We start from the raw sequence: 27,588 nt of genomic DNA on the forward strand, positions 1-27,588 counted from the left end.
GTTGTCCTGGTGATGATACTATAGTCAATTTCTTTTAGCGATGCAGATTTGCACCGACTCGCAGCGGTGCCCTTTTAGCTCGGAAAAGTTTCCTGAACGCTGATTGGTTGGACTAGATAATTCTAACCAATCAGCGATCAGGAAACTTTTCTGAGCTAAAAGGGCACCGCTGCGAGTCGGTGCAAATCTGCCTCGATAAAAGAAATGGACTATAGTAAATAGGTTTCATTCATATCATCCAGTGCAGGGGTATTTGGCCCAAATTCCATAAATCAAATCAAACCCAAACTTTATCAGTTTGCCTACAAAATGTAATAAACTGAAAATTACTTACAGTGTCTTATAAGGCCATCTGTGTACCTGTTAAACCATTGCATTAATAATGCCTTTAATTATAATACAATTATGTCTTTTAATATTTATTTATAGAAATGTCACAGTAAATGGTTACACACAGGACTTCCTCCTACTTTTCCATGATTTCCATCAAGCTGAACAGTCAAAATTAGTCTGTCTGATTACAAAAGGTTAACCTTGAACTTGAAAATAATAAAACCCTTAAAAATTTGCTAGCACTGTACAATCTACTGTAGAGTATGCTGACTCATCAATCAAAAGTGCAATATTTGGCCATTTTTTTACCCCTTTATAACTCTACTTATTCATAAATGTTCTAGTGTTGAAAAATGTTCATTCATCAGATGCAATGACCAAACTTCTCTCCCTTTTCCACTAACTGTAACCCTACTAAAAGTCACAGTTATCTTGTTTCCTCTAAACCCTCATAGAGCTCACCTTGTTCTAGTACAAGACAGGCCTAAGTGATGGACCGAGCTGAAAAGTAGCTTAAATTTGACTAACCTTGTGACCGAGACTGTGATGCCTAGCATGTAGAATATTTAACTGGTGATCTGACATTAACTTGTTTTTGGGTAGCAATGAAGCATCTGTTGTTTTTGAAGATGCCAATCACAAAATCTTTCGGACTAAAGATGATGTTCAGCTTTTCATTTTATTATCCAGAACTAGGATTAAAAATGTAATTTAACGTCAACACAGGTTGCAGAAATCAAACTATATTTTTTGTTTCAAGGGATACAACACTCCTTTGAAAATATGTATAATGACTGATAGATATTAACCTTTGAAATATGAAGTCTATTTATCAACTTAAGCAATTACTCAGTTGTTGTTAACGTCAAAACCAATGCCTACATATAAACTGTACAGAAATATATTACTAACCATTAAATACTTGTAATTAGAAGCAGTAAAATTAATGAAAAACTTTTATGTACATATGCAAGACTGCATTAATATCCCTTTCGTCCTCTGAATCTCTGCCTAGTGTCCAGCTGTAAAAAAAAAAAAAATACATTGAAAAAATACTAATTTAATTTTATATTAAAATGCTAATGACACTTTATTGAAATAAAAATGCTAAAATAAAAATCTTGAGAAATAATTTTATTTTTTCCATACAAACCATTTTGCATAATCCTCAGATGCATGTCATAGACAAGAAATATATAAATGTATAAATTATAATTAAGTACACTGACCATTTATCAAGAAATTTTGCTTTATCAATGAGGCCAAGTACCAACAAACTACAAAGGTGGATTCTAAGAGAACATTCATCAAGGGTGAACATAATGATATTTGAAATATCAATACAACTGAATCTATTTTCGTTCTGAAAACATTCCATACTGGGTATTATTGTTTATGCTATATATAAAATATTGTCTACTTTGTAAGAGGGGAAAAGGTTGTTTAGCCCAACTTGTAGACTGTTCCCAAGAATCAAGCTCCCTGCCAACAGCAATGAAACCAAATAAAGCTAGTGTTATAAAGGCTTGATCCACAGTTTTAACCTTTCCTTGATATGCATAAAAACAAGAGTACCTAGTGCGAGTGCTCTGTAAAATGGACGGAACCTTGCACCACTGTAAATGGTTGATCAAGTGAGATTGGCCAATATTGCATGAGCATCTGGTCAGGTGTGAGTTAATGTCTTAAACACCCAGGAGGATGGTATGTACAAGGCCAAACTAGTAAAATGAAACATTATTAAACATTATGTGTGAACATAAAAACCCAAAAGTGCTGAATATCCAGGATTGTCAGAGGCTATGGGAAATGCACTCTTTTCTAACACCAAAGAGGAATGACACACATGAGAAAAGTCAAAGTCACACCTACTATGAGGTTCAAGCAAGAGAACACTTGAATTGATGAGTATTCATTAGTAAAACTGGACCAGATTGTTTGCGTTCCTCCAGCACAAACCTTATGGGATTCCAAATACGTTTTGAACATCAATTTTCCAAGACTTCCCTCAGCCCATACACTTCCGCATATATTTACATTCGTCTTCAATATTAGGAAAGCACACACACCATAAAACAAACTCACTTCCCAGGGATAAAAAATGTTACATGGAAACAGAACTGTTCAGTGGTTCTTGTTAAATACTTGTTTCTTGTTTCACCGATGTCAGCCTGTTACTGAAGTATATCCAAAATAAAGGATGAACATTTATTCTGCATATAAAAAAAGGTGTAATGTCGCAAGAGCATGAGTTACGTGTCAGTAGCTACCCAAAGAGCATACAAAGTAAATCAATCTGTAGCTGGGGAAACCCACTACAAATGGAAAGGCAAGAAAACTCATCTACAGACTGATAAAAGAGTATCCACCAGACCATACAAAACAAGGATATCAATGATAAAAAGAACCCTGAAGATAGTCTCACTGAAGAGCCAACCAATTAACCCTTTTACCCCCAAAGGACATACTGGTACGTTTCACAAAACTCATCCTTTTACCCCCATGGACGTACCGGTACGTCCTTGCAAAAAAATGCTATAAAAATTATTTTTTTCATATTTTTGATAATTTTTTGAGAAAATTCAGGCATTTTCCAAGAGAATGAGACCAACCTGACCTCTCTATGACAAAAATTAAGGCTGTTAGAGCAATTTAAATAAAATATACTGCAAAATGTGCTGGGGAAAAAATAACCCCTTGGGGGTTAAGGGTTGGAAATTTCCAAAGAGCCTGGGGGTAAAAGGGTTAAGAGCATTGTATGAGATCAATATTTATGGTTCACAAAAATGCTTTCACCCTGGATATCTACGCTGTTCATATTTACTCTAATCTCCATACTAATAATAAGCCAATTGAACCACGTGCATATATCAAAAAGAGCTCCAGACAAAGTCAAAGCTCCATGGCTGCATAGTAGACATTATGACACAATGGCAGTCAAAGAAGAAAATACACTGACAAGTGAGGGGGCTTGGTATTTTACCTACTCACAACCTGCCACCATTAAACTACCATTAACTACTTGTTGGAAGCTTAAATAACTAAAACACCTTTCAAAGCCATTTTTTACTCTTGTAGAAAGAAGAATTATAAGGAATATTCTGTTTAAATTGCCAAACATGCAAATAAAATTTAAACATGAAATATTCTTATATAAAAAGTAAAAATTAACAATAACGATTCACATACGAATAAAAGAATGGTTGGGTATATAAATAAAAAAAAAAAAGTTAAACAATTTATGCACAATTCTAAGAGTAGCTAGTGCAAGTGGAGCTTTCGCAAGAACCTATAAGCTAAGTAAGTGATTTGAATTCTAAAACATGTCTGACCCACACAACACATATTCTGCAGTAAAGGTAATGATTTGTAACTTTCCTATGGACTTTAGTGTGTGCTGCTACCTATTAGTAAAGTAATTTCTTAGCCAACCACTTTCTCAATCCCAGCACTTTATCCCAATCTTATTTTTGATGAGTAATCCCCGTAGAACTAGATTTATAAACTACTTCCAAAAATGTTGAATTATCAACAATATTTTGATTTCAAGCCTCCAGTGCCAAGAGAGAGAGAGAGAGAGAGAGATGAATTATCAACAATATTTTGATTTCAAGCCTCCATTGCCAGAGAGAGAGAGAGAGAGAGGAGGAGGAGGAGAGAGAGAGAGGAGAGAGAGAGAGAGAGAGAGAGAGAGAGAGAGAGAGAGAGAGAGAGAGAGAGAGAGAGGAGAGAGAGAGAGAGAGAGAGAGGAGAGAGAGAGAGAGAGAGAGGAGAGAGAAGAGAGAGAGAGAGAGAGAGAGAGAGAGAGATGGAGGAGAGAGAGAGAGAGAGAGAGAGAGAGAGAGAGAGAGAGAGGAGAGGAGAGAGAGAGAGGAGAGAGGAGGAGAGAGAGAGAGAGAGAGATAATCATCACTTAAACTTTTCGTTAATTGGTGTACAAACAACTAATATACAAACAAACGATACTGTTACCACACCATAAGTGAACTGTGATGCCTTAGAAAATACTGTATAGCAAACTTTTAAAGTAAATTTTAAAAAATGACTTATCCTTCCTATCTAAGCAAACACAAGTCCTTTAAAATTGGGAATGTTTTCATTGGAGCTGGAATGGCTGTTAAAACTTGTTGACAAGGTAGTTATTGACAGGACCTGAGAGGGGGTGGTTGAGGTGGGAAGTTTAACTTTAAAACACTCAGGTTTGTATAGCTTGGAAAAGAGACAAATTGCTTTTTAAAATATTATTGGTTCCTAAACGTGTATAAATCTTTCATCCTTTAAAATAGGGAGACTTGCTGGTTGGTTGGTCAGAAATCTCCCCTTGGAACTGAACTGGTTGGTTCTTTTATCTTTCCTGGAAGTATCAGTCTACCTGGTCCCATATGGAATTAAAGGAGACGGCACCAGCAACTCCCTGTCTTTCCATCAGGGATGAATTGGTTGTTAAGACCTGGCCTGTACGAGAAGATTGAGGAGTGGTACAAGGAGGAATCCCTTCCCCAAATGGAAGAGCAGTCCTTAATGATATACCTTGCATACTATGATCCAAGGGTTTGGATGGGGGAGATACTTCTGTGGAATTATGAATGGAGCTCAGAAGTGTAGCTTAACCAGCATCAAGTCAGATCCAGCAAGTAATGGTACAACTGCTTCATCCCTCTAAGAGAGTGGAAGGAAAGTTGAAGAAGAACCAGTCATTCTACCTTTCATACCAGACTTATATCTACCACATTACCACTGACAAGATGCTACTCCCACACAGGAGCAGGGCTTGCTAATTACCTACTTGAACTGCCTTCACAGAACCCCAAAACAAAAGTGTCGAGGGACTTGTGAGTCTATTGGACCAGGTAAAAAAACTGTGAAGGTTGTTTGGCATTTCTTAACCCCAGCCTTCAACCCCTGGATACTCTTAACTTGGTGAGCCTGGTTCTGTATGGTACTTAGACTCTATTAGTTAATGAGACTTATGCCCTACAGATCATCTCACAAAGCCAGAAATAGACTGCTTTCCTTAACATGTCTTCTTGATTCTGCCAATGCTAAGGAAAAGTCACTGATACTCAGACGTTAGGTGTTGGGTCCACATCAGATAGCACCGTAGTGCCCTTACGTGACACAAAAACAATCTCTTATCGATTGCCATCTGTTGCTTCACACAGAGAGGCCGTGAAGAAGGTCTCAAACCTGGGGACATGCACCACAGGATTCTGAGTATTGGCAACGCACTCTGACACAAACTCAAAAGAGACCTTCCAACATCAGTGTGGGTGATCAAAAGAGACAGTCTCTTTTAACAACCTTAAAGACTCAAACAGAGTACACACAACGGTAGCGTCTCAATCCGGGGGCAGAAGGTCAAAGAGTGGGAAAGATTACGAGACACCTTACGAGCATAAGCAACCCCATAAGGATAGGGAATCTATAACCTTCGGTCATAATACTATACTGAAGGCTGAGCTGTAGCCTTTCGCAGTCGCGACTAAGATGGATTATCCTTGGCGAAGGAAGACATCAGGAAATCCACAATTAGGCCCTACAGATGCTCTTGGAATTCTTTTAGGGCTAGAAAAAACTGCTTGCATTTCAAGGACATTGATGAATTAATGCTTTTCTTCTTATCACACTACTGTACTGAGACAACCAGGTGTGTGCCCAACCCCTCTGATGCATCTAAGAACAGCTGGCATATCCGGAGGTAGGGAGTCGATTGGTATACTTCCTTCAGCTACTAGGCAAGATCATCCCAACCCTCCTGCCCCACTGGAACAGGAAGGTTGGATTATCCCCATTGGCTGACTAATGATCCTTCAAATACCACTAAAGAGCTGCTTCATGAACGCTCTTGTGACGAACAAGATTCTTAAATGAGGAAAGGTGGTTAAGAAAACTCTGCAGTGCCAAGAGGGAAATACTGTCTTAGACAGGAACGGTCGTGCTTGCTGGTACAATCATCTGAAGGAAAGACTTTCAGCTGTCATATCAATCAGAATTCCAAGTACTTCAACCTCTGTTTGGGTACGAGATTCAACATCTCCCAATTTATCACAATCCGTAGATGATGACAAAATGCAAGATGATCATCTCAATCCTGTAGCAACCCACATCACAAAGGAGGCCGGGATCATTACTAACTAAGCTACAACCCTAGTTGGAAAAGCAGGATGCTATAAGCCAAAGGGCTGCAACAGGAAAAAATAGCCCAGTGAGGAAAGAAAATGAGGGTGATAAATAAACTACAAGAGAAGTAATGAACAATTAAAATAAAATAGGTTAAGAACAGTAAAAACATTAAAATAAATCTCTCATATACATACATACATTTACCAAGGCACTTCCCCCAATTTTGGGGGGTAACCGACATCAAATAAACGAAACAAAAAAGGGGACCTCTCCTCTCTACGTTACTCCCAGCCTGACAAGGGACTCAACCGAGTTCGGTTGGTACTGCTAGGGTGCTACAGCCCACCCTCCCCCGTTATCCACCACAGATGAAGCTTCATAACGCTGAATCCCCTACTGCTGCTACCTCCGCGGTCTTCCAAGGCACTGGAGGAAGCAGCAGGGCCTACCGGAAGTGTGTCACAATCGCTCTCCATTCATTCCTATTTCTAACACGCTCTCTTGCCTCTCTCACATCTATCCTCCTATCACCCAGAGCTTTCTTCACTCCATCCATCCACCCAAACCTTGGCCTTCCTCTTGTACTTCTCCCATCAACTCTTGCATTCATCACCTTCTTTAGCAGACAGCCATTTTCCATTCTCTCAACATAGCCAAACCACCTCAATACATTCATATCCACTCTAGCTGCTAACTCATTTCTTACACCCGTTCTCACCCTCACTACTTCGTTCCTTACCCTATCTACTCGAGATACACCAGCCATACTCCTTAGACACTTCATCTCAAACACATTCAATTTGTCTCTGTCACTTTCATTCCCCACAACTCCGATCCATACATAACAGTTAGTACAATCACTTTCTCATACAGAACTCTCTTTACATTCATGCCCAACCCTCTATTTTTTATTACTCCCTTAACTGCCCCCAACACTTTGCCTCCTTCATTCACTCTCTGACGTACATCTGCTTTCACTCCACCATTTGCTACAACAGCAGACCCCCAGTACTTAAATTGATCCACCTCCTTAAGTAACTCTCCATTCAACATGACATTCAACCTCGCATCCCTCCTTCCCTTCCCGTACATCTCATAACCTTACTCTTACCCACATTAACTCTCAACTTCCTTCTCTCACACACCCTTCCAAATTCTGTCACTAATCGGCCAAGCTTCTCTTCCTCGTCTGCAACCAGTACAGTATCACCCGCAAACAACAACTGATTTACCTCCCATTAATGGTCATTCTCGTCTACCAGTTTCAATCCTCGTCCAAGCACTCAAGCATTCATCTCTCTCACCACTCCATCAACATACACGTTAAACAACCACGGCGACATCACACATCCCTGTCTCAGCCCCACTCTCACCGGAAACCAATCGCTCACTTCATTTCCTATCCTAACACATGCTTTACTACCTTTGTAGAAACTTTTCACTGCTTGCAACAACCTTCCACCAACTCCATATAACCTCATCACATTCCACATTGCTTCCCTATCAACTCTATCATACGCTTTCTCCAGATCCATAAACGCAACATACACCTCCTTACCTTTTGCTAAATATTTCTCGCATATCTGTCCAACTCTAAAAATCTGATTCATACAACCCCTACCTCTTCTAAAACCACCCTGTACTTTTAAGATTGCATTCTCTGTTTTATCCTTAACCCTATTAATCAGTACTCTTCCATACACTTTTCCAACTACACTCAACAAACTAATACCCCTTGAATTACAACACTCATGCACATCTCCCTTACCCTTATATAGTGGTACAATACACTCACAAACCCAATCTACTGGTACCATTGACAACACAAAACACACATTAAACAATCTCACCAACCATTCAAGTACATATAGAAACTATAAAAACTTCCACAAAAAAAAAAAAGGAATAGAAATTACTGTAGATAGAATAGTGTGCCCAATTGTACCCTCAAGACAGTGGAGGAACATGGTATAGAGGCTATGGCACTACCCAAGACTAGAAAAATGACAAATTCGAAGATAATTTGTATTTTTCCTAACCATACAAACCTTAGCTATTTACAGAGGGTTTACCTTTTAGCGCAGCTGAAATGGCGAGCCATTAGAATTTAACGAGGGTGTATTACCCCCGCGCTAGTTAGCGGGGGGGTAGGGGAGTGGTAGCTAGCTACCCCTCCCCCCCCTCACACACAGATGAATGCTCACTTTCACTTAGAGGTAGGACTTGTCTTGGGGGAGAGGGCTGGCGGGCAAATATGTGTAAATAGCTAAGGTTTGTATGGTTAGGAAAAATACAAATTATCTTCGAATTTGTCATTTGTTCCGTAACCGAAATACAAACCACGCTATTTACAGAGGGTGACTTACCCCTTAGGTAGGGTGGAAAGTCCCCAGCCATACTGGCTTTGGCTTTACCCGGGGACTCAGAATCCGAGTGAGTCGCACTCGAGAAAAGGAGTCCCTGCACCTCACAAGTTCCTTGCTCCGCAAGGAACCATGTGGCCTACGTAAGCTTGTGTGTGAAGGAAGAAGTGTGACCCGTCCTAGGCAGTTGACCTGGAGTTCCAGTAGGAACTCTGGGTTAGGACGTTCCCAATACCACCTCGTCAGGGTATGGGGGACGCGACAGTATTGACTCAATACTCGGAACACAAGGAAGCATGGTTTACCTGCAGAGGTTCGAGGTCAGCTATGCAGAGACCAGGATGCTGCTTCCCCGTAGAGGGGATGATGAAGAAAGAAATAAGAGCCAGACATACTTCTTTCGTTCATGCAGACTAAAACCTGGTAACAATGCCCTCAACCTTCTGCTACCTGTCCAAAAAGGAGCCTGAGGTTAGACCAGCTGTTGTGTAGCCACCACAGAGCGATAGAAAACGTATCGAGACTCCTGTGGGTCACGCCCTGCAGGAAGCGGGCTGCGAAGGTCATTAGACGCTTCCAGACTCCAGCTTGTAGCACCTGCGTCACAGAGTAGTATTACTCGAAGGCGAGGAACGTTGCGATGTATCCAACATCGTGCTGTAGGGCGACGTGACGGGGGAGGGTCTGGAGACAGGTCGAGATGAATGTCCTTGAGTCCGGGCTGAAGAGGTATACTGGTGACTCTCCCCCGTGTCCTCCTTGTGCTCCCAAATCGGCTGCAACTGAGGACAAACTGCAGCTGTTCCCAAAGCTAACCTCTCGATTCCTTTACTGGCAAGAAAGAGAAGGTCTTGGGACATCAGATACAGAATGGAGACTCGAAATCTTGAATGAATTGGACCGAAGGGCCGGGACCCCCAGATTCTGAGTCTAGCCAACAACTCAGGAGCGAACCTGAATGTTGCTTTCCCCTCTTCCTTAGAAAGGGGGGAGTCATAAGAGACCAAGAAGATTGCTTACACACTGGCCGTGGCCAGAGTGAGCAGGAGACCCAAGGCAGAATACAATCCGAGGCCTGTCGTAAAGGGTCTTGAGAAGATCTCTTAAAGGACTAAAAGTCCGAGCCATGCTCCAAGTTGGAGCTCTTCCTCCGACTAGGGCAGGGACGATCGTAGCTTTGCATGAGCGAGGATAGATCCAGCGGGCAGGAAAAAGTTATTCCTTTAAGCCTAAAGGTCAGGGAAAGGCTGAGCGACAGGCTTCATTGCCGAGAGCGGAAAGGAGTTTCCTCCCGCCGAAAGGCAATAAGACCGTTATTGCTGGAGAAGAGGTATATCTCCCACGGCACCAACCACCTTAGACTCTTCACTTTGCCTGGAAGACCCCTGTGGATGACTATCGCAGATGACACGACCTCCGTACCGCGACTGTAGCGGGTTGTCTCTTCTTGAGGAGGAGGCGTAGTGTCTCCAGGCATGAAGCCAAAGCGACGCCCCGGTTCGGGAGAGATGTCGCAGTGTGGTTGCTTGAGTAGTCTGCGCCGTGGGAGAAGCTCTCCCGGGAGTTCCGTCAGGGGAAGCAGAGGGTCCAGAAACCGTTCTGCGCATAGTCCCAGTGGAGCTCTCCCATTGAAAGGTTGACAGACAACCTGGTCTTGTTGAGACCCATTGTCCACAGACAAAAAGGAGGGAAGACGCAGGCGTCGAAGTTGTCCCACCATCACCGGAATGCATCTTGCCAGAGTCTCGGGGTCTGAGACTGGGGGGAAGAACAGCGGAAGCTTGAGGTTCCAAGCTGTCGCGCTCAGGTCCCCCAGACCAGGACTTGCTGGTTACCCAAGGTCAAAGACCCCCAGGTACACTCTGTCTACGAGGCTCTGCTCGGATAGTCGGAGAGAACATTCCCCTGCCTGGAATGAGAGAGCCGATGGTGGTATTGAGAGAATCTTAATCATCCCGGTATCTCTACTGCAAGATGTGAAGGTGTGAAAATGCGTCCCCTGCTGGTTAGAATTCGCCAGAATCATGAAGTCGACGCGCACGGGGCGACTCGGCAGGAGCTGTAGGATCTGTAGAGGGGCCAGACTAAGGCCCCTAAGCCTGCCTGAATGATGGAGAGGTATCCTTCAGGTCTTGACCATAGGCCTGGACCGAAACATGCCCCCCCCCTTTCCTTTGACGAGTCCGAGAATGTGGGGAAAGGACGAGAATATCCACTACCATCAAGAGGCTCCATAGGTCAACACCCATTGCAGGTCTAATAGTTCCGCTGGTCCCATAGGGCCAGGAAGTCCGGTTAAACATTGCCTGAAGCCACCGGAACTTGGACCGCCCCACATGGAACTTATCCTGAGGCGACCGTTCGGACTATAGACGGGTCAATGAGGAAAGAAGAACTAGGAAACGTTCCAAGGTAGGGCTGAAAGCTCTGCTTGACTGAGAACAGGTACTGCGACTCTCCTCAGTCTTGCCACAGTCAACTGAAAGGAAGGCTCGGAGGATGTGGTAACAGAATCTGGCGTCCCCAGGTGACCGTCACCCATCCAAGTACCGACCAGAACCGACGTTGCTTAACCTCGCTGGACGGACGAGAAGCGGGGTTTCCAACGTGGTAAGGCCGTTGACTCAATATCATGGCCAGATACTCCAGATGTTGAGGCAGAGGAAGAGAAGGCTCCAAGCAAAATACCATGAACTCACACTCATGGTAAGCATCCGGAAGCTTGTCCCGGCGCTGAAGAAGGTCGAACCCGAGCCTACCGGAGTTGACCAGCCCTCCAAACAGCAGAGGAGGCAGAAGCCTGCACCTGAGCGGCCATGAGGAAGGCAGGGAGAGTTCTCTGGGGAAAAAAACCTGCTATGCCACGGCGGGATAGCCACACTGCATCATAAGCAGGAATACTTGCAGTCTAGGCTGAATTCGACGAGCTCCCTGGAAGATGGATGGAATGGAAACTGAAAGTACCCGTCCTTCCGATCCAGGGTTTAAGGAGTCCTGTCGTCTCGTTACCAGTCTGATCGATTCTGCTGTTCTACGCTGGCCGAAGTTTGTTCGACAAACTTGATCAGGGCTGAGAGGTCGACTACGGAACTCCCCTCTCAGATCCTTCCTTACAAGAAAGGATCGACTGAAGAGGCCTGGGGTGAAGCCGTCAATGATCCTATGGAAGACCTTCGCCTAAGGTATGGATCATTCTGCCCAACCGGGCAACTCTTGCTGACGCTATGGCATAGAGGTTCAGAGACACTGAATTCGCTGACAGAGACGGCAGGCGCGATATCCTTGGCTGATCACAGAGATTGTGCGGGAATGGGCATCGGGAAGCTGTCATTCGGATGAGTAACCTTAAGCATCCTCCCAGCGAAAAACCTGCAATCCTAGAGTTCGTGAACTCTGCCGCTCCTTTTAGGACTATGCCCCCCCCGGGGGAGCCTCCCGTGCCATCTGTTCCTGACAGGAGGAAACTGCAATTGGACACCTTGTCCCAGTTGTCGTAGCCGATAACTTAGGCCGACGTGGTTGAAAGCAAAGGGCGCTGGAGCCCTGCAGAGTCTGGAAGAAAGCGCCTTGGAGGAGTGAAAACGGAAATCGATTTCCTTCGCACAGCCGCTGTCTAAGTCTCTGTCCTTGGGCACAAACAAACTCTTCTCAAGGATGGAAGGGTGTCTGAGGTCGTCGACCTCCACAGATGAGACACCCGAAGGAAGCCCTCAGTCAGCGCGTCCAGATGGTACAACATCGAGCTTGTCCGCAAGCTAGATACTTAACGACGAAAGGCCAAGGTGCCTGAGCTCGAGAGGAGGAAAGTACCCATGATCTTCCTGTAGCTTCCTTGAACCAAACCTCGGGCCGTAACCGAGGAGGGAAAGGACCTGGTAAGCCCCCAGAGGAAGGGGTAAGCAGTCACCCCTTGTCCGATGGAGAAATCTCGAACGGAAAGCCCCCCCGCCAAAAATCCTTCCAGGGAATGACGGGGAAGGGCTAACCCAGGTTCTGGAAAGAGGAGTGTTGCTCAGATCTCCCTGAAGTTTCTCCTATTCTTGCAAGTGCCATGCTCTGCGTTTACGGGGTGAGGCCGTGTTCTGGAAATACGCTCCAGAAGAACTCGCCAGGCTGGCCATGCTGCGAAAACCTCATTGGGAACCGTGGTCGCAATCGCCCTGGAGCTCGCGCGACGGTAATTCAAAGATTTGCGCGTGAGCGAACATGGAAGCCCCCATGCGCGGTAACGCAGGAACGCAAACGAAGGTGAGCAAAGGAGCACAGAAGGAGGGCGAGCGTGGTAGGAAGGGCGAGAGCTGGTGGTCGGCGAGCGATAACCCATAGACGAGCAATGGATACTGCAAGAAATAAGCCGACGTTTGTGCGAAGAAACACTGTAGGTTCTCGCGACGGAACACCGTCGGTTCGCGCGACGGAACACCGTCGGTCCTCGCGACGGAACACCGTCGGTTCTCGCGACGGAACACCGTCCGTCCGCGCGATGGAAAACCGTCGGTTCGCGCGCGGGCGAACATTGGAGAGCATGAGCGTAGACGTGCAGGCGAATGATCGCGCGGGCGCACAGGCAAGCGGTCGCGCAGGCGAGCGGTCGCGCAGGCGAGCGGTCGCGCAGGCGAGAGGTCGCGCAGGCGAGAGGTCGCGCAGGCGAGAGGTCGCGCAGGCGAGAGGTCGCGCAGGCGAGAGGTCGCGCAGGCGAACGGTCGCGCGGGCGCGCAAGCGAACAGTCACGCGGGCGCGCAGGCGAACGGTCGCGCAGGAGAGCGGTCGCAAGGGTGGGCAGGTGAATGAGCGCGAGTCCGAGGCGGCGAACGCAAGCGTTAGCGCGATGGCGAGGAAACGCGCTGCCGCGTGGCCGAGGAAGACCGCTGGCGATATGGATCAACAGGCGATCGGTGGTGAGCTGGTGAGCGCTAACGCGCAGGTTGGCGATGGCGCGTTGTGGCATGCCGACGCGATGGCGATCAGCATGCGCAGGTGGGCGGTCGCGCGATGGCGATCAGCATGCGCAGGTGGGCGGTCGCGCGATGGCGATCAGCATGCGCAGGTGGGCGGTCGCGCGATGGCGATCAGCATGCGCAGGTGGGCGGTCGCGCGATGGCGATCAGCATCCGCAGGTGGGCGGTCGCGCGATGGCGAGCAGCATCCGCAGGTGGGCGGTCGCGCGATGGCGAGCAGCATCCGCAGGTGGGCGGTCGCGCGATGGCGAGCAGCATCCGCAGGTGGGCGGTCGCGCGATGGCGATCAGCATCCGCAGGTGGGCGGTCGCGCGATGGCGAGCAGCATCCGCAGGTGGGCGGTCGCGCGATGGCGAGCAGCATCCGCAGGTGGGCGGTCGCGCGATGGCGAGCAGCATCCGCAGGTGGGCGGTCGCGCAATGGCGAGCATCACGCGCAGGTGAGCTAGTAGCTGGCGAACCATGTTCCTTCAGAAGTGTTGGAGAACGTTGGCGTGCCGGCTGTAACACACGCGGGCGATCCGGAGATCGCCGGGAGACAGGTGATCGCTGGAGCAGAAGGCAACGCGTGGAAGCCTGCGCATAAAAGAAGAGTCCTTGACCCCGACCTGAACCGAAGTTCTAGATCGCGAGGGCGAACGTGGGCGCACAGGGCGCGTAACAGGAACCAACAGGAACAGCAGGGATGATCATCATGAGAGCGCTGACGAACAGGAGAGCGCTGATGAGCAGGAGAGCGCCTGTGCGCTAACACTGAGCAGGAGCAGGAGAGAACACAGCAGAAGGGCGCGCAGGGGAACCCTGACACGAAAGGGAAGAACCCCCGTGGGAGGCAACCCTTTGCCCCGAAGGGATCGTTGTCCGTCGGGAGACTGATGACTGTCTGAAGACCGTTGTCTGTCCGCCGGGAGACTGATGTCCGTCGGAAGACCGTTGTCCGTCGGGAAGACCGTTGCCCGTCGGAAGACGAGATCAGACTGCTGTCCATCTGCACCAAGGCGGAAGATCAAGAAAAAGGAGTTGTAGGCTACAAACGGAGATTCAAAAAGGCGCCTCTTAGCACCCTTATAGGGAGATGAGAGGCCCTTACGACGAGGCGGACGGTGGGCCTTACGGCGAGGGAGGCCAACAGCAACAGCAACAGAAGAATCCTCCGAAGAGGAGTCTCTATGAGTGTACTCTCTCGCGAACGAAAGAGAAACACTTCGTAGAAGAGACTGGTCAGCCAGTGACCTAAAAGGAGCAATCCTCCGAAGAGGAGCTCCTGCAGTTGCCTAGCCCCTTGAGCGAAACTGCAGGTGTGATCGCTCAGCACCAAGAGCATAGTCGCACGAAAAAAAGGCAAGAGAAGAACCCCCCAAAAGGGGAAAAACTCAAGCCTGGACAGGAAAAACTTCCCTCGGAAGGAAAGTTACCCGCCCAAGGAGGCAAGCCTCCTGAGAGTTCTAAAATGAACTGGAGAGCTGTCAATCATCACGGAGTACTTCCAGTAGAAGGAGACACGCCCCTGACGAAAATACAAGGAGGGAGGCAGCAACAGCCGAATCCCCAGGCCTCAACAAGACAGCTCACACCATTGCCATATTACAGAACCGAACTAGATCGGTAACTGTAAAAAAATAAAACAAAAATCATTAGTACACATTCATTCGCCCAGGAAGGCTCCGAAGAGGAATCCCGAGGGAAAGGAAACAAGAATTACACAACAGGCACGTGCCCTCACAACCACTTCCACTCACGGAAGGAGAGCTGTAACCAAAACAGAATTATAACAATTATAATTATGTAACTATGTAATTATGTAATTTAAAAATGAATGAACACTAAAGAAAGAACGAAAACCCCGAAAGGAATCGTTCTACAAGCTGAAAAAAAAAAAAAACTACAATTAGATTCATAAACTAATTGAGACAAACGTACGGCGTAGCAACCCCCCACACGGAAAGGAAGCTACAAGGGCGTAGTAACACGTAGTAAAAGGGTGAACGACCTCAAGAGAGAGAGAGAGAGAAAGACATAAGTCAAACTCGATCGCCACCCATAAAATTACGCCGTGGTGGCCTAACTGCCGAGAACTCCACGTAGATATCGTACACTACACACACAACTCTGAAAAGGAAACTTACTGATTTCTATACTCAAATATATATACAAACATGAAAACATGTTTACATATATATTGAGTAAATGAAAAGTAAGCGATTAAGTAAAGACAAACAAACAATGGCTGCCAAGAGAGGACCAAGACAGAGACATCTGTCACAGTCCGAGCCAAAAGTGAAAGTGAGCATTCATCTGTGTGTGAGGGGGGGGAGGGGTAGCTAGCTACCACTCCCCTACCCCCCCGCTAACTAGCGCGGGGGTAATACACCCTCGTTAAATTCTAATGGCTCGCCATTTCAGCTGCGCTAAAAGGTAAACCCTCTGTAAATAGCGTGGTTTGTATTTCGGTTACGGAACAACTACAGTTTGATTTTGAAGTGTCCTTCTCCTAGAAGAGCTGTTTGCCATAGCTAAAGAGTTTCTTCTATCCTTACCAAGAGAAAAGTTGTCACTGAACAAGTACAGTGCAGTATTTAACCCCATGAGTGAAGAATTGCTTAGTAATCAGGTGTATGAGGACAGAGGAGAATGTGGAAAGAATAGGCCACACTTTTCAGTGTATGTGTAGGCAAAAGAAAAATGAGCTGTAAGCAAAGAGATGGATCCAATGTAGTATTGTGACTCTGAATGACCAACCCTCACCTCAGGCTCTGCAACCAAGGGAGTTAAAAGCTCCCCACAAGAAAGAAACTGCACTGGTTGCTCCAACAGGAACCACAACACTGGGAACATTGACACAGGGAAGCAGTAGGCAAACTCACTTGGCTTGCAACATACACACAGCAGCTGGGGGTCATACAGACTGAGTAGGAAGGAGCCATGGGCAAAGTTCTCAGGAATAGGGTAGGGAGCACAGGAACAGAGGTGTCAAGCACTGAGGTGAGGTGCCTAGGGAGCAATGCGTACATGGATCACCATTGGGGTTATTGGTACTGACATCACTAGCACTAATGCTACATGCTTAGGAAGCACAGCATACAGGGATAACCACTGCACACAGAAATAACCATTGGGGTCATTGGTACTGGTGTCACTGAAACTTGGCAATGAAATCACCACTGAATCACTGGTGTTACAAAAGTAGCATTGGCTACCCATTCCTTCAAAGAGACATCTAGGACCTACCTGTAAAACCTTCCTTAGGTCACTCTTCGGCAATTTGCACAAATTAAGAACTACCAGCACATGGAGGGCAGTGATCACCTCACACTCTACAAAGGCTAAAAAAAACTTCCAATGTAGAAACAAGTTTGCCCTGCTCCTGAAGCATACTCAAGCTTCAGAGAACAGCGAACTTTAAGAGGTGAGGAAAGTACTAACAGCCTCTACACCATGGGCTTGCCAAGAACAAAACGGGGCAAGGTTTAGCCTTCCCACTTCTTAACGCAAACAACCACCTAGAGGAAGCCAAACTCTACATTCGCTAACAAAGAGGACAGTTGTAAAAATTATGCCCACAAGTAATACATGAAATTAGCTTTATCACTGATTTATCATAAACCTGAGAAGGGTCCAACATACACTTGCAATCCTGCTTCATTCCATTACGATACACAAAGCCGATATCGCTATTCAAACTAAAGGTACAAGAATTATGCTGCCTTGCATATAACGCAACAGCACATCTGCACTCGTTGCTGCCCAAAACAAAAGCGATGAGTCTTTGACAGGCTGGTGAGCAGGGCAAACTCGCCCGTGCACAAGATCTGTTATTAACTATCTTAATAATGAATTCATCCATTCCAGCTCTGCTGAACACATTCATTTTTTTTTTAAAGCACAAAAGGCTTACATAGCATAGAAACAAATAAATAACTTGTGGCACTTCAACTTAATTATTGTTACATTTCCCCTATGACCTACTGGTATTCTAATGGGGCTGAAGATATTTCAAGTATTAGGAATATACAAACCAAAACTTGAAATATCTACACCTTCCATGCATCAAATTCTAACTAGGCATTGATATTCCATTGACATACATATATAAAGCATATTAACATCTGTTTAATGCTTTGATAATTATAAAACGATGAATCCTAATAAATATACATTAAGTGAAGAAAATTATCTTACCAATGACCATTTGCACTAAAAAATCCTAAGGAAATCTCTTACCAATGACCGTTTGCACTCAAAAAATCCTAAGGAAAATCTCTTACCAATGACCATTTGCACTTAAAAATCCTAAGGAAAATCTCTTACCAATGACCGTTTGCACTTAAAAATCCTAAGGAAAATCTCTTACCAATGACCATTTGCACTTAAAAATCCTAAGGAAAATCTCTTACCAATGACTGTTTGCACTTAAAAATCCTAAGGAAAATCTCTTACCAATGACCATTTGCACTTAAAAATCCTAAGGAAAATCTCTTACCAATGACCGTTTGCACTTAAAAATCCTAAGAAAAATCTCTTACCAATGATCGTTTGCACTCAAAAAATGTTGTTCGCAGGTTGAAGCACTCGAGAGGGACAGAAGGGTCGTTGGTCAGTAGGCATTCTTTTGGAGTCTTTCGATGCTGTGGGAAAATAAGAAGCTAAGTAAATACTATAATCACATAAATAATTTTAGTAAAAGACAAGAAGTTATAAATATACAGCATAGAAATAATGTCAATGTCCATTACAGATCTGTATTTTACATAATTTTGACGAGACCATAGAATCATTTCTAGATGCCAATCAATAAAGTTTATGAATCATTTCTAGATGCCAATCAATAAAGTTTATGAAGTTAGAAAGCTAAGAAGGAAATCAACATGGTGAAAAGATGAAACTTAAAAGGAAGAGAGCAAAGGAGCTGGGGTTGAAGTGACACAGTAAAAGAACTTTGAATACTGTACAGTGAGCTATACAAGCACACTGTAAGTGGTCCTACCCCTAAAAGCCGCAGATCTGTAATCAATGTATGTTCTCAAAGACAGATGCTGACCACTATATGAAAACCTTTGTGTTTGATCACTCAACATTATGGTATATTTTTAAAAATCACAAATTTTTAAGTAATATATTTTAATTATAAAATAAATTTTTGAATATACTTACCCGGTGAATATATGATAGCTGCAACTCTGCGGCTCGACAGAAAACACACTCAAAACTCGCGAGCGATCGCTATGAAGGTTGCGGGTGTGCCCACCAGCGCCACTATCGGCCAGATACCACTCTTGCATGTAAACAAACCCTTCAATTCTTCTCGTCCCGCTGCGTCTCTATTGGGGCGGAAGGGAGGGCCTTTAATTTATATATTCACCGGGTAAGTATATTCAAAAATTTATTTTATAATTAAAATATCATTTTTAAATATTTAACTTAGCCGGTGAATATATAATAGCTGATTCACACCCAAGGCGGTGGGTAGAGACCAGAGTTAATTAAGTTTACAGCGTATAAGCTAAGAGTTTTTGACAGTTATCAATATAACAAAACCAAAATATATAGGTACCTGGTAAGGAAGTTGACTTAGACGATTACTCTGCCTTATAAGTCTGTCTTCCTCACGAAGCCCAGCGATCCTCTTAGGATGCTGAAAGACTCCCAGGAGCTGAAGTATTAAGGGCTGCAACCCATACAACAGGACCTCATCAAACCCTTAATCTGGGCGCTCTCAAGAAATGACTTTGACCACCCGCCAAATCAATCAGGATGCGAAAGGCTTCTTAGCCTTCCGTACAACCCAAAAAAACAATATTAAAAACATTTCAAGAGACAGATTAAAAAGGATATTGGAATTAGGGTAATTTAGTGGTAGAACCCTCACCCACTACTGCACTCGCTGCAACGAATGGACCCAGTGTGTAGCAGTCCTCGTAAAGAGTCTGGACATCTTTTAAGTAAAATGACGCGAACACTGACTTGCTTCTCCAAAAAGTCGCGTCCATAATACTTTGCAGAGATTTATTTTGCTTGAAGGCCACGGAGGTTGCTATATCTCTAACTTCGTGCGTCTTAACCTTAAGCAAACATCGGTCTTTCTCATTCAAGTGAGAATGAGCTTCTCGTATTAAAAAAATCTGATAAAATATGACAAAGCATTCTTTGACATAGGCAATGAAGGTTTCTTAACTGAGCACCATAATGCCACAGATTTACCTCGTAATGACTTAGTACGAGCTAAATCGAACTTAAGAGCTCTAACAGGACATAATACTCTTTCCAGTTCGTTGCCTACGATCTCTGATAAGCAAGGAATATCAAAAGATTTAGGCCAAGGACGAGAAGGCAGTTCATTTTTGGCCAGGAAACCAAGTTGAAGTGAACAAGTGGCTTTTTTCTGTAGAAAAGCCGATGTTCTTACTGAAGGCATGAAGTTCACTGACCCTTTTAGCCGAAGCCAAGCACACTAGGAAAAGTGTCTTGAGGGTGAGATCCTTCAGGGAGGCTGAATGTAATGGCTCAAACCTGTCTGACATGAGGAACCTTAGGACCACGTCTAAGTTCCATCCAGGAGTTGCCAAATGACGTTCCTTAGAGGTCTCGAAAGACTTAAGGAGATCTTGGAGATCTTTATTGTTGGAAAGATCTAAGCCTCTATGTCGAAAGACCGAAGCCAACATGCTCCTGTAGCCCTTAATCGTGGGAGCTGAAAGGGAGTGAACCTTTCTCAGATGTAAAAGAAAATCTGCGATTTGGGCTACAGAGGTACTGGACGAGGACACAGATGCTGACTTGCACCAGTCTCGAAAGACTTCCCACTTCGACTGGTATACTCTAATGGTAGAAGCTCTCCTAGCTCTTGCAATCGCACTGGCTGCCTCCTTCGAAAAGCCTCGAGCTCTTGAGAGTCTTTCGATAGTCTGAAGGAAGTCAGACGAAGAGCGGGGAGGCTTTGATGGACATTCTTTACGTGGGGCTGACGTAACAGATCTACCGTTAGAGGAAGACTTCTTGGAAAGTCTACCAGCCATTGAAGTACCTCGGTGCACCACTCTCTCGCGGGCCAGAGGGTAGCAACCAACGTCAACCTTGTCCCTTCGTGAGAGGCAAACTTCTGCAGTACGTACCTTGTTGACTATCTTGAATGGTGGGAATGCATATAAGTCCAGAAAAGACCAATCCAGTAGAAACGCGTCTATGTAGATTGCTTCTGTATCTAGGACTGGAGAGCAATAGATTGGTAACCTTTTGGTCAACGAGGAGGCAAAGAGGTCTATGGTGGGTTGACCCCAAGTAGCCCAAAGACTCTTGCCCACGTCCTTGTGGAGGGTCCATTCCGTGGGTATCACCTGACCCCTCCGACTGAGACAGTCTGCCAAGACGTTCAAGTCCCCCTGGATGAATCTCGTCAACAGGGAGATGCCTCGAATTCTTGACCATAAGAGAGGGTCCCTTGCGATCTCGAGCAGCGTGAAGGAGTGTGTGCCTCCTTACTTGGAGATGTACGCCAAAGTTGTGGTGTTGTCTGAGTTGACCTCTACCACTTAGTTTCGAAGAAGCTTTCTAATATCATCAAGGCCAAGTGGACTGCTAATAGCTCCTTGCCGTTGATGTGCATGCTCTTCTGACTTGAGGTCCACAGACCCGAGCATTCCCGACCGTCCAGGGTCGCACCCCAACCCAAATCCGACGCGTCTGAGGACAACACGTGGTTTGAGTTCTTGACTGCTAGGGATAGTCCCTCTCTCAGACTGATATTGCTGTCCCACCATTTCAGGCATGCCTTTACTGGTTCGGAGACTGGGAATGATACCGTCTCTAATGTCTTGTCCTAGTTCCAGTGAGAGGCTAGATGGAACCGGAGAGGCAGAAGGTGTAGTCTCCCTAGTGAGACAAACTGCTCTAGGGATGAGAGAGTCCCTACGAGACTGATCCAACTCCTGACTGAATAAACGTTTCGTTTCAGCATTAGTTGGACTTCGAGCAGGGCTTGACTGCAAATCTCCATCCCCAAATATAGAATAATCTGGGATGGGATCAGTTGGGACTTTTAGGTTGACCAAAAGTCCCAACTCCCTGGCCAGACTCAACGTCCAATGTAGATCCTGCAGACAGCAAAGACTGGACGATGCTCTGAGAAGCCAGTCGTCCAAGTACAGGGAGGCTCGGATTCCCGATAGATGGAGGGATTTTGCCACATTCCTCATGAGCCTCGTAAACACGAGAGGCGCAGGACTGAGGCCAAAGCACAGGGCTCGAAACTGGTACCCCACATTCCTGTAAACAAACCTCAGAAACGGTTGGGAATCCAGGTGTATAGGAATATGGAAGTATGCCTCCTGAAGGTCGAGAGAGACCATCCAGTCGCCTTCCATAAATGCTGTCAAGACAGCCTGGTAGACTTCATCGTGAAGTTTGTCTTGACAATGAACACATTGAGCGCACTTGCCTCTTACGTACTCCTGCAGTGAACATGGCTGCCAAATGATTGGAGCCATCCCTGAGGGACTTGTTCCTGCAGAGAACGTGGCTGTCAGATCATTGGAGCCATCCCTGAAACCCTTATTTATGCATGACATAATTGTACAGCAAAACTTCAAAGGCTCGAAAATAGCTCTGAAGTCGACCTGTAAAATCTTGGAGCGTCTCATGGCCAGGCGCCAGGGAGAGTCTATGAGGTTTGAGAAGTCTATCTGGGCAGAGGCAGGAACTCCCAAGCCGAGAACTTCTCTCGTGTCATATCAGACTCTCGCTCTATAAGCCAGCTTAAAAGAAGGGGAAGCAAAGGCTGTCTCCCCCAAACTCCTCCTGGTGATAAACCAGTCGCCTAGCAAACGTAAAGCTCTCTTAGAAGAGCGAGAGAGCACTAGCTTATAAAACAACGGCTTCGAAGTAGCTAGGCCTAGTGTAAGCTCTGACGTTTAGGCGAACGAGGAGCAGCAGTTACAAAAAAATCCGGACAAAGATCCTTAAAAATCAGCATGATTTATTTAAAGTCCATAGAGGGCTAAGCAGCTTTAGGCTCCTCTCCGTCTGACAGAGTCCTCAAGGGAATATCAGTAGGAGGGGGAACACCAACTTCCTCATCTGAAGGAACCTTGTCCGACAATAGCCGAGTCTCAAGCAAGGGAGAGACCTACCGTGGTGGCAATGCTTTACAAGCAGAGTCCACACGCACTGGTGCATTGGTAGCGGACCAGGACGCAACGTCATGTAACTGCTTGACAGTCTGTGAACTGTCAACAACAACAGGTGCGTGAGGACGCACAGCGTCTACTCGAGACTGCTTTGACCGCCTAGACTGAGCAGTCAAAACAACTCTAGAATGCGGAGGTTGACGCTCAGCGTCAAAACAAGTCAACTCCGATTGTTGGCGAACGTCCTGAACGTCAACAGGAGCATCAGCAAGTGGCCTAACATCCAAATGTGGCTGAAAATCCACACGAGACCGCATCGAGTGTGGTTCTAAACAACCTGACTGACGTGACTTGGCTACGCCAACGTCAACAGGACGCACAAAGGAACGTTAGGGTGGCTGAAGGCCAGGATCTCGATGAGATAAACGGCTAGGCTCAACGGACTTATCGGCAGAATAGTCTTCCATAAGGGAGGCAAGCTTATTCTGCATGTCTTGCAGTACAACCCATTTAGGCTCAACGGGAATGGTTGCGGTAAGAGACGAGGGTAACGTCTGTGACTGCAAAACCTTGCCTACAAAAAGACTCTCGGAGTCTGTGTTACGCTTTTGTTTAGGCGGCGAGCAGTCTTCCGATGACTGCATAGGGTCGGAGCTGTCCTAATAGTTAAAACCAGGACGCTGGACCTGTCCTGAAAGGACTGACTTTCGCTTAAAGGGCCTCGAAACCTTGTTCCACGGTTTCTTATGCGAAAAGCCTTCGGATGACGAGGAGAAAATCGTCTCTCTCGCCTTATGGTAGGGGTGATCTTGGTAAGATACACCTGATACCATAGAGGGAACGTCTGTTCGCTGATCAAGGCCTCTCGAACCCATAAGTCGTACGACATTACTTCTCCCCTGGGCTTGGGAGCTTGCAAGAGGTCCCGGACTAGGCGAACGACAGGCACGAACAGACGAACCCTCGGTCGCAACACTGATAACACTTTGCGCAATATCACTTTATCACTACGATTTTCTGTTTTGCACTTATTTCACTGAAATCGAATTTTTTAACAATTCACATTAGGTATGAATAAAACTGATTTCTACCTGAAGCACGCAATTCTACCCTCATCAAAAGGTTGTAATTGCGAAATCAGTCGTATAATGTAAGAACATTAATACCAGCAAAAAACAGTAAACATATTTTAAGATAAAAAAATCAGTGGCTGGGGAAGAGACTAAACACTAGTTTATTCAAAACTACGTTTTCAATCTCTCACCGTACAGTGCCTTGGGACGAGAATAAAAACTAAAAACGTTTTATCCTTTCTCCCCGTACAGAGACTAGGGACGAGAGTAACTCGAGAACAACGTTACTCGCTTGGGACGAGATAAAGATCGGAACGTTCTCTCTCCTCTCTCTCTCTCCGTCTCTATCTCTCTCTCTCTCTCTCTCTTGATTTCGCACCGAAGAGAAGAGCCCACTTACCTTTCGTCAATAAACAGGTTATTTGACCAAAGGAAAAAAAAACTGAAAGGTTTTTCAATTAAAAGTTCCTTCAAAATAGTCTTTAAAACATTTAAGCTTTGAAAGAAAAAAGAACAAAACGTCAGAATCGATTTACTCTTTCTGCAAAGTGAAACCGTGATACTCTCTCTCTCTATCGTAACGATAGAGCGCAAACTGCGTAGCATAAATAAACTAAACGTTAGTTCATCTTTGAAACAGTACGAAGACTATTCAAAGAAAAAAACTATCATAAAATATTTACTAAAAATATTTCATTTAATAAGTTTTAAATCATTAGCTCTGTAAAAGTTATTTACGATTGAAAAGGGCTCAACGTTGTTTAACTTCGGTTTCCAAGTTAGGACCGCCTACTCTCAGGAAAGGTCGCATATAAACAAATCATTAAAATTTATTTTGATGTTTATTATAAATGGAAAGCTAATCGAAGAGGCCTAATAAAGGCGGTTGAGATATAAAATATATAGAGGAAAATCTATAATTAATTTATAACGTGATAAGATAATTGCTAAAAGCCTAAAACACACTTCCGTCTAAGGGAAGGGTCGGCCATTTAAAAGTCAAAGAAAGTCCATACTCTCTCTCTTGTCATCAAAAATTAAATCTATCCAAAAACGAGTTCAAGATTTAAGATGAAGATAAAACACCTGCACTGCGAAAGCTCAAACCAAAATGAAGTACTTCACCAAATATGTTGAGAAAACTCCAGGTTCTACAGCGAGTATTGATACGTCTTGTCGTCAACGTCGACAGAGAAGAATTGAAGGGTTTGTTTACATGCAAGAGTGGTATCTGGCCGATAGTGGCGCTGGTGGGCACACCCGCAACCTTCATAGCGATCGCTCGCGAGTTTTTGAGTGTGTTTTCTGTCGAGCCGCAGAGTTGCAGCTATTATATATTCACCGGCTAAGTTAAATATTTAAAATTGTATTTTTCCTAACATACTTACCTAGAACTACCTTCTTAGGAGTTACTGGTAACTCTACCTAACAGACCAGCTTTTTGTATAGTTTACCCTCTTTCCGTTTTCTAAGGGGTCAACCTCAGGCAGTGTGATATGTGCCCTGAGGCGACCCGGGGTCAGGAAGCTCACATTATGGTATATTTTTAAAAACAGATATTATGGTATATTTTTAAAAACAGATATTGAAAAAAAGGTCTTAATCCTTCAATAAAATATAAACTACAACAATCCTCACCACTCTAACACAATCCGTTGCTAAAAGACAAGCTTTTAAATCTTCCCTCAGTCCAGCACAAGGCCTTCTGTCATCAGGTACATTGGATTCTTCATAGTATTTCATTTTTCCCAGTGTACAGACTTCACAAGATTGAAATAAGTACAATACAGTACTGTACCTGTAATAAAAAATTCAGTTCAGTGCATGCAAATCTAAAATAATTACACTGTATACATATTTAAGTAAAATTTTCCAGGGGTGGCAAAAAATCTCTTTGAACTTTTCAGTAAATAAACGAATAAATTCCAAATTATGCACCGTAAGTGTAAACACAAAGTATCTAACTTGTCTCACAATTACAGTTTGAGATACTGTACTCAAAACAGATTAACAGTAGTATTCCTTACTCTTTGCCATTTAGGTTTTAAAGTAAATTGTATTCTTCTTATATATGTATGAATGATATAGGAAAATTACATATTAGAAAGTAAATTGTATTTTTCCTGACTATACAAACCTGTAGCTACTTAAAGGGATTATATTTTTGGCGAAGCTGGAAGACTAGTCATAGGAGTTTTAGCAAGGTGTAACTACCTCACCGTTAATTAGCGGGGTGGTAGGAGGGGTAGCCAGCCACTCCGCTCACACACGCACACTTATGTTGTCTCGTCACTTTTTATTGCAGGCAGGACTTATTGAGGGACAGGTGATGGCAGGCCAACTTGTATAAATAGCTACAGGTTTGTATTGTTAGGAAAAATGCAAATTACTTCCAAATATGTCCTTTTCGTATATCATTCATACTTATCTAAGAAGAATACAATTTACTTTAAAATTTAAATAGCAGAGAGTAAGAAATTGAATGATGGCTAGTTTACCACTTTCCTCTATATGACTAATGGGGGGGGGGGGGGAAATAATAACAAAAACAAAAAAATTGATTGATAAAAATTTTAACACCATTTGACTGAGAACGTCCATTAGGGGTGAATGCAGTTTGCTGGAACGGGTGATCAATTTCTTATTACTAGTCCAAAACATTTTCATTATGAGGAAGTTGTTGCATTTTTTTATTTGAAATAAGATATGAAGTTAGTTTTACGGATTACAAAATATTATTAGTGTTATCTTGCCAAGAGTGAAACCAAGTTGGAAGTAAACACGGGGTTAAGACTTGGTCTTGGGGTTAAGTTAAAAATACAGAAGAGTAAGGTGTGGTCGGGGGCTAGACCCCAGGTAGGTGAGTAGGCAAGGATATGTCTCCTGTTAGATTAATCGGTGTTCTTGTGTTTGTTTCCCTTTTAAAAATTTTGGTTTTCAATCAAAACTTTTAAAATTTAACATCCAGTCTGTTCCAACGAACTGCATTCGTTCCGTCCATTGTTTAGTTTACACTATATGATGATCTTAACATGGTAAGATGAACTCTCAAAGGAGCCATTGTATATCAGCGGCCAGCTCTTCCTATTTGGATTAAAAATTGACATCAACTGACCTAAACTTTCCCCCCTACCCTAACCTACTAGCCATGTCCTTACCTACTTACCCAAGTAGGTAACGCCAGGGACCTAACGCCTGCAACCCCCCTTCCACTGCCGTATTCCAAGTTAGCCGTAATCATACATACAGGTGGCCGCTATCATACATAACACCCTCAGATTTGTGATGGTGGGAAACTTTTGTCAGTTAATACGGTAAGATGAACTCTCAAAAGAGGAGACGGGTAATTGACATTTAAGATTAGCTTACCCAACACCAAGAGGCCGGGATACAGCTGAAAATAGGCTAATTTCGCTAATTATATACTATGATTGTCGATTATAATGAAAAACAATTTTCCCACAACACGTGTATCCTAAAATAACGATAAGACGCTTCAACAATTTAATACCTGACGATGAGTACAACGTGAAAACGGTCCTGAGCTAGAGACGTTGAATGACCTAACTATGTATGACGTCGGATGTAAACAAACCCTGGACCATAGATGAAAAACAGGT

The 27,588-nt window shown here is 44.5% G+C and overlaps 1 protein-coding gene across 2 annotated transcripts; it reads right to left on the minus strand.

Annotated features, from left to right (window-relative positions):
• Positions 1 to 403: 403 nt before the first annotated feature.
• On the minus strand, positions 404 to 27,571 carry LOC137654449 (cytochrome c oxidase assembly factor 5). Of its 2 annotated transcripts, none has more exons than XM_068388079.1 (4): positions 27,480 to 27,571; positions 25,607 to 25,766; positions 18,300 to 18,401; positions 404 to 1,355 (listed from the first exon to the last, which is right to left on the minus strand). In XM_068388079.1, the coding sequence occupies exons 2-4, from the start codon at positions 25,709 to 25,711 to the stop codon at positions 1,314 to 1,316; spliced, it is 249 nt and encodes an 82-aa protein (XP_068244180.1). In that variant the 5' UTR covers positions 25,712 to 25,766; positions 27,480 to 27,571; the 3' UTR covers positions 404 to 1,313. The 2 variants fall into 2 exon arrangements, with proteins under 2 accessions (XP_068244180.1, XP_068244181.1); XM_068388080.1 differs by lacking the exon at positions 27,480 to 27,571 and adding an exon at positions 27,338 to 27,453.
• Positions 27,572 to 27,588: the final 17 nt, after the last annotated feature.

Source organism: Palaemon carinicauda, chromosome 15 (assembly GCF_036898095.1).
Source record: "Palaemon carinicauda isolate YSFRI2023 chromosome 15, ASM3689809v2, whole genome shotgun sequence".
NCBI lineage: Eukaryota > Metazoa > Arthropoda > Malacostraca > Decapoda > Palaemonidae > Palaemon > Palaemon carinicauda.

What these genes read in the sequence shown, in the direction of transcription:
- LOC137654449 (XM_068388079.1), bottom strand. Translation starts at nt 25,711, where the DNA reads ATGAAATACTATGAAGAATCCAATGTACCTGATGACAGAAGGCCTTGT. An exon ending in CAACGGATTGTGTTAGAGTG is followed by an intron (nt 18,402 to 25,606) that starts GTGAGGATTGTT and finishes ATTTTCCCACAG; the next exon opens with CATCGAAAGACTCCAAAAGA. An exon ending in TTGAGTGCAAACGATCATTG is followed by an intron (nt 1,356 to 18,299) that starts GTAAGAGATTTT and finishes TTTTTTTTACAG; the next exon opens with CTGGACACTAGGCAGAGATT.